Source organism: Ambystoma mexicanum, chromosome 6q (assembly GCF_040938575.1).
Source record: "Ambystoma mexicanum isolate Mex_15411 chromosome 6q, UKY_AmexF1_1, whole genome shotgun sequence".
NCBI lineage: Eukaryota > Metazoa > Chordata > Amphibia > Caudata > Ambystomatidae > Ambystoma > Ambystoma mexicanum.
Window position 1 is genome coordinate 696517752 of NC_090937.1, and position 12440 is coordinate 696530191.

Below are 12440 nucleotides of genomic sequence, written 5' to 3' on the forward strand. Positions count from 1 at the left end.
ATTAGTACACAAAACCACAGCAAGCAACTCTCTCATTCCTCCCTGATCTGAAGAGGTAAAAATGTATCTTTTAATGTGCATTTATAACTAGGTGCAAGGAAATATGCATTACAAAAACAGTTGGATAAAACATTGTTATGCTTTTAAAATACTCCCATTCTGAGAGTGACTTACTTTTCTACTCCTTAACAAAATATTTTAAAAACGTTCAAAGATAGGGAGTACAATTTTCAAAATCTTTTCTGGAGCCCTGCGTGTGATCCTGGACTTAATCGTATTGTGCCTTATCTACAAAATGTAGGAGCCCCCATAAGTGAACCAGTTCACAGTGTACACTTTTCCAGAAAAAGCTCACTTGTGGCTTACTAAACTAGTGTTGCTTCATATGTATTTGCGTACATAATAGTGACAATTGATAATCGTGATACAAAGTAGCAGATGTTCACTAATATGTATGTCACCCAGAGGATACTGGTTACATTACCAGTTGCTGCCTCTCTCAGGTATCCTATTATTCCCTCACACTGACAACGCAAGTAAAAATGTAGGGTTCAAAATTAAGATTGGATAAGCAGGAGCTAAAAGCAGCTCCTGGGTACCCAGCATTAACCACTGACCATGAGATACCACTGAAGAGCTAGTACATAGTGTTTCACAAATATAAGTTGCGCATAAGATTCAACCAGTTATGCCTTAAATGTTGCATAGATGTCGCCTAAAGTTTTTACTTAGCTTGACCGAATTGCACAGAGTTAAATTCACATAGCTATGTGTGGTCAGCATCAGTTGGCCTGGGGAGTCAAAAGTAGCCCGTGGTAGCTGCTGGTGTCAAGCTAGCCAGGCTCTTTTAGGTTACTAGCAGTAGCCAAATAGCTCACAGCTCCCTTCAATTTCGAACCCTGACAATGTGCAGCAAACGAATACAATTCTGTGCTGCAAAATGTTATATTTGAAGCAACAAAATGTCCCATTCCATGCAGCAGTATTGTTAGGGGGAGATGGGGAGGTAGCGGATCTGTCTTTCACAATAAGAATCTGGAAACCCAGGCACCTTCTCCAGAGACTGCTAGGAGTATCCAGTGTTCAGGAAGACATTGTTGGAGGGTGTTGAAGATGAGATGGGAGTACGAGCTGGGAGCCTTGTTACTCAGCCCTTACAGGGGAGAGGAGGCATCATACTAAATTATCCCCAGCCAGGCAAAGAAGACATGGTGGGGGCGGTGTTAAACGGGTGGCGGGGAATGGAAGGTGACAGAGGAGCAATAGGCGATATAGGGAAGTGGAACATAGAGGGGAGAGCAGGCAGAAAGAAAAATGGTAGATTGATGTTTCCACACTATCTTTTTTTTGCTTCTCTTTTGCTCTGGGATTGAACTGGTTTTTATAGCTCAATGTATACATATATGTTAAATAAATAACAAATTCTACTAGCAGACTCTCAGAGACAGTCTCCGAAAATTGGCACTGAAAGCCCCTCAGGTTAGAAAGACATCAGAAATATTCAAAATTGATCTTGGCAGAAACATCGATCTCTGATAACACCTAGCGAAGGGTCACTACATCACCTAGTTAGCAAGGGCACAGAACAAAACAGGTTTAATAGTATAATGGCCTAGGAAATCGTTTATCCACCAATGGTGTCTGATGCGTCACTGTGGCAGCACTGGCGTGTGTTGACCAGGAAACCAGCCACGTTGCGTGCCCCTACAGTCTAGTTGTTGGCTTACGTCAATGCAGCGTCCTACAAACCTCCTGTGGTCACCCCGGAGGCGATGTGTCGGAACACTGTAGGTTTCGTTCCTGCATTTCTGAGAGTCTCTTCTGCCCACGTTTTCTCTGGTGTTCTTCCTGGTCTCTTGCTTTGTGTTCCTTTTCCTCCAGTTATGTTCAGATTCCTGCCTTACCTTTTTCCTTCCATTAGTTCCCTCATGGAAACCATTCACGGTTCCCTGGCTTAATTAGCAGATCCTCACTCATCCAGCCACCTTGTATTATTCCTGCCTATTCACCCGGAGCATCATAGGAACCAGCCAATTACCAACCATCATGATAGGACTTTTTCCCCCCACTTCCTTAGGGGTTTTGCCTCAACTGCGGACCTTTCCTTGGGTGTCACATTGCAACCTAATTGGAGCTTCAGTCTGGGAGCAAGGTGGCTGATGATAGGGATCCGCCTTCCCTCTTCACATCAAGGAGTAAGTTAAGGAAGTCACCTGATAATAGGGTGGCCAACCATCCTGTATTTTGCCCGACAGTCACGATTACGGGGGCTGTATCCTGCATCCCGCACCTTTCAGACAGCCTGCCCGAGACATGTAGAAGTCCCAGCTTGGATCCACTGCACAAGTATACACTCTCCAAAGCATTGCCAGATGGGAGGGAACTTGCACTTTTCGTGTGATAGTTCAAATTACACCCCAAGGACTCACTTTGCGACAGAAAAGCAGTACAATATGGGCTGTTAGAGGTTGATGGCCCAGGTACCAGTTCTTGGGGAAGGAGTTCTGCCCCATAAAGCTGTAATTGGGAGGCGAGAATAATACTGCATGCAAAAACCTTGTGCAGAGGACTTCAAATTATTGCAGTGAATTTAACTGTGGATACAGGTTTAACCCTGAATGAGAATGGTTTCATTTGATATACCTTTAACGGCTGCGTTATGACAGGTTTTCCTACTTGGTCCCTGAATGCATGGTGTATGAATGCAGTGTCAAGCGAGTGTCTGGAATGTTTGAGGTTGAATGTGATTCCACCCAGGGCAGTTCGACGATGTAGCCTGGGTGGTGGGCACCACTGGGCTCCCCTCTGTACTTCTCTCCCTTCTCCTGATGTACCTGTTGTCATCTGATGAACATGTAACCTGATTAAAGCATCTTAATTATCATACCTGCGGCCTACCCGAGTATCCTTTTGAGCAACCCTCACACATGAATATAACTAGCAATGAATGTTTGGTGAGGACCCAGGCCAAGGAAAAGGAAGAAGAGACAAGGTACCTGTGTGAGTGAAAGAAGGGAGATGTAAGACTGCTGTGGGGGCAGGGGAGATGTGCAGAGGAAGTGACAGATTAAAGGAAGAGAAAAGGCTACCAACCCACTGCTCTCCACTTGAGGGAGTCCCACTACCCAGGCGAAGATAAAAAGGACACTGTATAGGTGCCACAAGGATAATTGTCAAAGCGCATTTTCAGAGCGCTTGGAAGACCCAGAGCGCATCGAAGCACCCGAGAGCATCCAGTGTCGCTACTGCCCAAGCTCAGAAGTGATGGGAATTGAGACTGATCCGAAGAAGATTGAAATGTAGGGTCTCCTGTGCGCAGTGCCGAACCAGTGTATAACAACGCTTCCCCAGCTACTAACTTAGGGTGTGTGAGTTGCTTTGTCCCGAGTATAGGAGAAGGTAATTTGAACTTTTAAACTGCAATGTTTGAGTGCTCAGGACATAGCAGTGGCATACTGATCAGGCTGAAAGATGACATACTTGTTTCATAACACACTACTCACTGGGTTAACAATTCACCTGCCGTGACAGTTGTGATCCAGGAATAACGCCACGCTCCACTGTCAAGAGTGGCAATGGTTGATGTCAGCAGGTCTGCTGGCGGAGATGGCGGACATTGACTGCTTTTTGTATCTCACCCCGAAACAGCGGTTGTGCGAAGTGAAGGGGAAATCGAACTTGGTTGTTTAGAGTAAAGCACCATCAAGTGTGCTCCGGCGTGCCAGGAAGAGCATGACAAGATTGGTTGCTGGTAGACACAGGACAGAGAGTCTGCCTGTGGGCCACCCAGAATTCTGTTACAATTTCTCTGCTTTTGGGGTGTCATCCTTTTGATTGTGCCCAGTGACTTCAGTCAAAGGATTGAACGGAGAGCATTCCCGGAGCGGGTAATGCGCCCAGAGTGGAGTCGAGAAGTACTGGAAGCAAGAGCTGAAAGACCTCTCATGGTCTCTGCATTGGTATCCAAGAAAAAAGGGTATCATGTAAAATAATCCCCATAAATAAATGTCACCATACATATGGTCGCTGGGAAATGGCATAGGCGATATTATTTATGGAGATCATTTATGGGGTAAATGGGAGAGTTGCAGGGGTGTCCCCCGCTCCCTTTAAACAAATATGGGGGTTGCTGGGGTGTCCCCCGCAGTTTCCATGTGGTAATCTCACCGCAAAAAAACAGCACCATTCTTGCATGACGATATTTTTGCGGGGAGATTATCACATAGAACCGAAAAAAGGACAGTCACATGTAGAAAGAAAGCTTTTAGGATACCTTGGACCTTACAATGGTTTTAGCATTTCACATTTCTGAAATTGTGTGTTCAGGTATGAAAGTTATTTTAGAACATGCTAGAAGTAACATACTTTGAGGATTTGCAGTACCTAAGTTGCTAATATGCAACATGGACTTCCACAGTGATCTTTTATCTAGTGAGCGTATTTTCTTATGTTTAATACTTTTTGCGACATGCAACATGTACTAGTGGACGATGGCCAGTGTCAAGTGGTTTGTGCCAATGCGGTGATGGTGATGTAGAGTCTCCGAGAATAGTGCAAACTAGAACAGTTTAACATTGTAATGATAAAAGTTAAGTTTAGATGTGCCAGTCTAAGGTTTTTGAGGATTTGCAGCTTTTAGGTTGCGACAACTAGCAACATGACTTTTAGCACCACTATGTAATGTTATGTTAGGATTTTGGTATGCACCAATGTTATATGGGTCTACTATGGTAAAGCCAACGATGTCATGGTTGTGTCATGCTTTTGCTGAAATGGAAAAGAAATACAGTAATTTACTGTTTGTAGTGCAGTACATCCTGCCTTGAATGTTCAGTGATAATTGTGGTGTATGGAGATTTTTCTACAATTGGTGTGGGTAGGGCCTGCCCACACCTGACGTCGTGTAGGTTTGTGTCGTTTGTTCTCACACCAGAGTAACCATGTAGTATACAGTGGAAAAAGGCGACAGCGTTTGCTGGATGGTGCGAGGTTGTTATGGGTGCACAGTTTGCATGGCTGGCGTGACCAGTGTTAAAAGGCCACGCTTGTGGCTTGCTGGTCGAGAATGGCTCCAGTTTTTGGCACCAGTATCCAGTGGTGAAGGCCGTCACTGGATGAGGTGGTTACATGGCTTTACATCGAAAAAAGTTCCATCTACACATTTTTCCATCCAAATGTTCATCAGATGCTTTTTTTTTTTCCCTCCGGCCCTCCCGCCCAACCCCCTGTTTTGAACCCTTAAAAAACCACCCCAAACTATATTAACCCTTTACCCCCACACAAATATGCATCTCGATTAACATATTTTCATTGGAAAGAATTTGATGGAAAGACTGCACACTGCTGGAGGCCTTCTCTGAAGTTTGATCTCACACATAGGTGGGGTTGTATTTTCGAGTGTGGAAAGGAAATAAGAGTTGATTATTTTTCATGTTGATCCTCATCTACGATTTCTTTTTTTTTGTATTTTTGGTTTTCTGGAATCATCCTGGAAACCATTTCAGGAGGAGTCTGGAGAACTTGGCAACCCTTTCCATCCCCTTGTCCCGGTGCTCAGCTGGTCCAGTTGTGGGCCGTCTTCTCAGTAGAGTTTGACGTAGGAAGCTCAGGGTGTCTGGCCAACACTCTGGGGTTTTGGTTTGATTGGGCGTTTGTTGACCAAGTCGATTCTCGCTGTGCAGGTCAGTTGCCGGAATGTGAGTGTCGAGTGTGTCAGGTGAGAATGTTTGTCTGGTATAGGTGTGGTTACGTTTGCATACAGCTCATAAGTCACCTGGTTAGAATGGTCTGTGTTGATGGTTTTATCTGTTTTTGTAGAGGTGTAGCGAGTGTCTGGAATGCGAGTCCACTCAGGGCAGTTGGAAGATGTAGCCTGGGTGGTCGGAGCCAGTGGGCTCCCCTCTGCACTTCGCTCCCTTATCCTGATGTACCTGTTGTCATCTGATGAACATGTAACCTGATTAAAAGCATCTTGATGATCATACCTGCAGCCTACCCGAGTATCATTTTCAGTAACCCTCACAAATGAATACAACAGGCTTCTATTGTAGAATTATTATTTTTTTAAGGATGAGGAAAATTAAATCTATAAATGCTTTTTTGCTCAACATGTTTCTAAAGCAGTTTATATATTGTCAGGTAAATTATCATTCGTGTACTTTTCAAGGCATTGTAATAAAATTATTTATAAGAAACCTGCGGCACTGGTCCCCGATCTCAGAAGCGAAAGGGAACTGGCGCTGCAGGGACACAGCGCGTCTTGGTAAGTAGGGTGTGGGTGTGTTGTGTGTGTGGGTGTAAGTTTGTAGGGTTTTGAAATGGATGTTCGTATGGGAAATGTACAAAAAATGTGTAGTGCGTACATTTCCCATGAGACCATTTCCGTTGCGGGTTATTCCGACTCAGGAAATTTCACGTAGATCCATTGTTCCTTATACAATTCAACACAGTTTCACCAATCTGTACGACATTTTGCAGTTACCTGTTCGAACCCTCTGGACAATACTGGCTACATGACATTTGGACACCCCATTCCCTAGATTTCACCACAAGTCAACATTTGTTTGTGGCTTGCTGAAGCGTTGTTCCTTACAATTCCACATCATTTCACCAATATGCACCAACTTAGGCATAGTTAATTGTTAGGACCCTCCAGACAATACTGGCTACATGACATGTGGACACCCCACCACTTTCACCGGATTTCAGCGCAAGTCAACGGGGCCTCGAAAACCATGTTTCAATCCCCTAGGATGCACATTTTTCGAGATATTTGCACAGCAATGCTCGGCAACAAACTGCACAAAGGGGTGAGACGACAGGTGGGGCTAGAGCACAGAAGGTCCCAGTATGCAGCAGCACACCAACTTTCGCCTCCCCCCCAAAGTCCGCTCTGGGGTATGTCAGCCAGCCACATGCGCCCCTCTGGGGTATGTCAGCCAGCCACATGCGCCCATTCTCATTGCAGTTTACTTCAGGGGGCGAAGCACATCAAGCGATAGGTGAATCGGAACAGCAACCCAAAATCATTGATTTTCAACAATCGATGACAGTATTATCATGTCTATTTACAGAACCTTTTCCAAGAACTGGTAGTTTGCTAGTTTTTTTTGTTTTTTTTAAAAAAGGAATCCACTCTCATTGCCTGCTAGACTGTAGAGATGCTACATGTACAATAACAGTGACCATTTATATATTGCACACCACAAATTTATTTGGCTCTTGCCTTACACATGGAAACTTTAATTTCAATACCAATGATGAGCTAGAGTATAAACATCTGACGACACTACTCCTCATGTTATTTTCTGTGATGTGACTTCAGAAGATGTCAATATGAATGAGAATGAGGTGGGGCTGCATGGCTTTTCATGCACAGGGCCTTGGAAACCGCAGGACAGGCCCTGCAGAAAAATCTACCATGTCGTGTATGCATAACAGTCCTAGAAGATTATTAGATACATTTTTTCTGTGTGTGCATGATGAAATACCTTGGTCACTAATGTTACCATAAAAGTGAATGGGGAGAGGGTTGCGAATTATGCTGTACGGAAAAAACATGCAGCACAAATTGCTTCATATTCACGTCCACATTTAAAGTGTCCTGGGAAAACATTTTGTAAAGTTTTCCACCCTCTATCCAGCAAGGATGTTGTCTGAAAATAGTTTTGAAAAGTCTTGACATTCTTCACCATATACTGATTGTGTTCTTAGATAGGTACACCGGAAATACACAACAGCACTAATTTAAACGCCTTTGCAAAAAAAAAAGTCATTTACATATAGACGTGTGTGAAATACACTTTTTACTGCTGCGCGTTGTTGAGGTGTGCAGGCGGCCTGCCCCCGGTGAATGCCAGAGGGGGGGGGAGGCACACATCTTTACCCAGCCCTCTCCACAATAAAACTCCCATCACACTTTATGACGTCCTCTGTATCATTTTATCCTGGAAGACACCATCTCACCTGAATACCCCTTATGGATTCTCCTCTCTTGATGGACCCTGAGCCTGTAATTAAATACCTCATCACGCCACTTCATTTATTTCTATTACGCTCTTATTGCCCCGCCTCTCAGAGGTCCTTCTTACCTCTTGCTAACTTCTGAAACCTCTACAGGCGGCGCTCTCTGGCTTCCCAATCCTAAACGTGTGGCCAGGTTTGGAAGAGCACAGTACGCACGCGTAAACTGTGCAGACATAGACCTCGGACTTACGTTTCTCACACAACGTCTATTAAAGACGCCATTTTGGAGAAGAAACGGGTCTATTTATGAGATAAACCAGTGATATGCATGTGGGATGAACACGTTTGGGCTGATTTGGGTTACTTTGCATTGCTACGGGCAATTATTTAACTCAAGGAGCACATTTCTTTTTCTTAATTTTGCTTTTACTCAGATATTCCAGAGTTCCACATTAAGCCAAATTATGGCTGCAATAAATGATCAACGCAAAAGGAAAGAAAACAGAGAGCAGAGTCTGCTGTGTGAGTTGCCTAGGGATTCTATTGGTTTGTTGTCTCTCCTGCGGGAGATACAGCTGTCAAATCCCACCTGACAAATCCCACCTGACTTTACAAGACACAACCAGCACCCCGCTTCGTAGTCATTTGAATGATGCAAGCACCATTCCGTCACATAGGCAGCGTGTTCCTTTTCAAAGCATCGTATTGAGATTTGATGAATTACAAGAACACAGACAAATTGTTGTAACAGTTCTGTTGAAATGGACGTTACTCTCCAGCAGACTACAACAGAAAGTATAGATGGGAAAACGTAACTGGCAGGGACCAAGTTTTGTGGACAAATGCTCTGATTACTTAAGGTAATCTTCATTACTCCTAGTCCTACTCTTCCTCATCACAGGACTTACTGCATGAGAGGCCACTGCCTCCGACACAGGACCTTCTATTTCTTTTCTTATGTATAACTCCTCCCCGTTATAGTCAACACTCAGTTTTAATATAACCAAGCCGGAGCATAGGATCCCGCCCGCAGGCAGGGAGAGGAGGGTTGTCAGTGCAGTGACGAGGAAGAGTAGGACTAGGAGTAATGAAGATTACTGGTAAGTAATCAGAACATTACCTCCACATCCACTCGTCCTCGTCCCAGTACTTACTTCATGAGGCATACCAGAGCAGCAACAGGGAGAGGTCCCAATGAGACACAGAGACAGAAGTGCAGAAACACAAAACACAACTTTATTGACTCCAATAATCACATTCCAACAGATGAAACACCAACCCCGAAAGATGATCCGCCCAGGTGGCAGCCCTACAAATCTTCTGTACAGAAACCCTCCGCACATCTGCCCATGAAGCAGCCAAACCCCTTGTAGAGTGACCCTGAACGTGGTTAGGCAAAAGCAGGCCAGAAGCCACATAAGCCATGGAGATGACTGTACGGATCCACTGGGTAGTGGAAACCACATAGGTCTTCCACCCCGCACCAGCAGGGCTAAAAGTAACCAAGAGACTATCAGACTGCATGAAAGCGGCAGTCCGAGCCAAATATTCCAGAACTGCCTGCCGCACATCAATGGCATGCAAAGCCACCTCGTACAGCGTCTTTGGATCTTGAAAAACCGCAGGGAGATCCTGAGACGTGTGAAACTGAGACACAACTTTAGTCAGACATTTTGGATTACACCGCAAAACATCAGAGTCCGGCAGAACTCTCAAAAAGGGCGGTCGACACAAAAGAGCCCCAACCTCCCCCAGCCTACCGGCAGACATGACAAAAATCAGGAAAGCAGTCTTCAGTGTAAGGTGCTTGATATCAATTCCCAACAGGGGCTCAAAAGTAGGCCCCTGAAGGAACCTCAACACTAGAGGGAGATCCCAAGGGGGAAGGCCCTTATAGGTACAAGGACGGGAAGCAGAGAGACCCTGAGGAAAGTACCCCCCCCCCCAAGACCTTCCCCATCAGAGTCCCCAGAAAGGATTTTAATGGAGGGCCATTGGGAGTGAAGCATGGAGATCACCAGGCCCTTATCAAAACCCTCCTGGAGAAACTGGAGAATAGCCGGCAGTACAGCAGCGCTCCTCCAAATCACTAATAAACCCCCAGACGCGACGCCAACCCGCCTCCGGAAGCCATCCAATCCGCCACAACAGATGGCTCCAGTAGCAGTTCAGCGCCAAATCTGGGGCAATTACAGGGTCCCGACTCACAGCAGTCTCCCAAGAGTGCAGCCCCTTACCTTGGCCCGGGGCCTGAACGACCCAAGGCGGTGATGCCTCCCATGCCACCCACTATGCCCCTCATACGACCGGGAGGGGCTCCACGCTCAACCGGAGCCCAAGCCATGCAGGGGAATCGGGAGCATGCCGCACCCTCAGGAAAAACTGAGGCCCCACCACTCAGCCGCTTCAGGTGGCCAGCACGTGGAGCTCCCCGGTGCCCCACACCCGTAACAGAAAACCTGCCAAAGGCAAGAAAAATGTAACTGAGGGTTGGCAATAAAGGGGAGGAGTTATACCCAAAAAAAAGAAATAGAAGAAGGTCATGTGTCGGAGGCAGGGGCCTCTCATGAAGTAAGTACCGTGACGAAGAAGAGTGGACGTGGAGGTAATTACCTTTTCGTGTATATCATTTCACTTTGTGTTTGTCTGGCATTGTTTTTGTAGGTTCTCTAATTTGCATGCTGGAACTTGTGGGCTTCCATTCAGGATGAAAAACGCTACAATCCTACGGGGTAATTTTACAAGTCCTGCGAAGTGGAAAAGGTGGCAGTAACATGCCTCTCAACCCACGATTTTGACTAGTGTCACTCGCCCTATAAGCATCACCCGCTACGTTTCCGACCTGCCAATATAAATCAATGGGCTTTCACCCACCAAAAGCAAAATTGTGTTTTTTCATCCGCCCTTGGGCCGCAAAACATTGAGAGCTATGCATTTAGCTGGAGAAGTTGGAGAACAGTGCAGACTTAACATGTTCACCCGTTTCTCCACGTCCTCCTGCCAAATCTGCTTGTATTTCTATACGGATGCAAAACCAATGGATTCCTGTGGAATCCGCCTGACTTGTACACCTGGTAAAATAAATCAGATTCCAAAGGAATCCATTGTAGATGGCTCCCACAGTTGTTAATTGCCGAAGGGATTTACATTTTGCCAGCACTTTTTCAAATCAGGGCATTATGGTCACTATTTTTATCATCAAAACCACATAACCGTAGTTACAAAAAGCATTGTTTTGGTTTTACATTTTGTACATAGTCATTTTAAATCATTTTAAATCATAAAGAGAAAGAATGATAAGTGTCATATCACAGAGAGAAAGGGGTTGGGGAAGGGAGTGGATTCAAGGGTTTAGTAAAAATGAAAATATTTCAGTTATATCCATTGACAACACAACAGTAAACATATATCAATAAGTACCACATGTGAGAAAAAACAGTGTTAAAAAAATGCGCAGGTTTGATAAGATAAAATAATAGACATACGTGTAAAGGAACAAAATAACAAAAGAGACAGAAAACAAAAACAAAATTAGTTGTAGAGTTACGATATATTGGACTTGTCTATATAGTATCCAATTAATTGCTAATCTCAAATTATTTCGTGTTAATTGTGGTTACCTTATTTGAAGTTTATTCCTTAGACAGATTTTCATGTAAGTTTCAGTCAGTTGATGGGTTAGATCCCTTCAAAGTAAATATATTCTTTTAAGCATATTAGATAAAATTCGCTAATCCTGCACATCATCGCTCCATGTTTCTATATTCTAATGTGGCCATTCTTATAATTCAGGTAACGATATTGCTCGCATGTATAGTGGTGCTTCTTTCTAAGTCACTGATTCCGTGCACAATATTATTTCTTTTTTCTCTGTTTTACTTATTTACAATTTCTATTCAAAAGTTGCAGTTTCTGCAAATTAAAATACATTTATTCCCATTTTAAAAAGCATCTTTCTTCGTCTGTTATTTGCCCTTTTTTGTGCCAATTGAAGATAGCTTGTTCCAATTTGTTGCCATGGAGCCTTTGTGGAGGAGAGCCTAATACCATGAACAATTGCACAAGTGTCCTGCAGCAGATGTCAACAGTACACGAGGCAAGCCTATGCTGATAGGCAGGAGCGAGGGAAGCCAAATCCAAGCAGTTCATCACAGCTAGTGAGTCGAGTGGAGAACCGATAAGAACCAGACTGTGATGTGTTAGAATCACAAAGTGGCAAGTTATGAACTAAAGATGATGAACTTTGAATGAGCTGTTAAAAGTGTAAAGGGGAGATCAGCTGCAAAGGGAAACAGCACCATGTGGGTGCTAACTCAAGGGACTCTGATTGAGCCCCTTATGAGAGAAACTACAAATAACAGAAGGCCAGAGGAGGGCTGTCAAAATAGGTCAAAGTGGTCATACAGAGGGTCAAGCAAAATCCCTGTACAATCGGAAGACTTTGATATACAAGCAGTGTGAGAAAAAGGGAAGTG

The 12440-nt window shown here is 44.4% G+C and overlaps 1 protein-coding gene across 4 annotated transcripts in view; it reads right to left on the reverse strand.

The window, feature by feature from the left end:
• ELMOD2 (ELMO domain containing 2) overlaps positions 1-8192 on the reverse strand; it is a 965152-nt gene extending 956960 nt beyond the window's left edge. The window contains exon 1 of one of the 4 annotated variants that reach the window (XM_069631199.1): positions 8091-8192. Coding sequence is in view for 3 of the 4 variants with exons in the window: in XM_069631200.1 (XP_069487301.1) it covers positions 7966-8041 (76 nt within the window). In the remaining variant the exon portion in view is untranslated. The other 3 variants (XM_069631197.1, XM_069631200.1, XM_069631198.1) reach the window with 3 other exon arrangements.
• Between the last annotated feature and the right edge of the window lie 4248 nt (positions 8193-12440).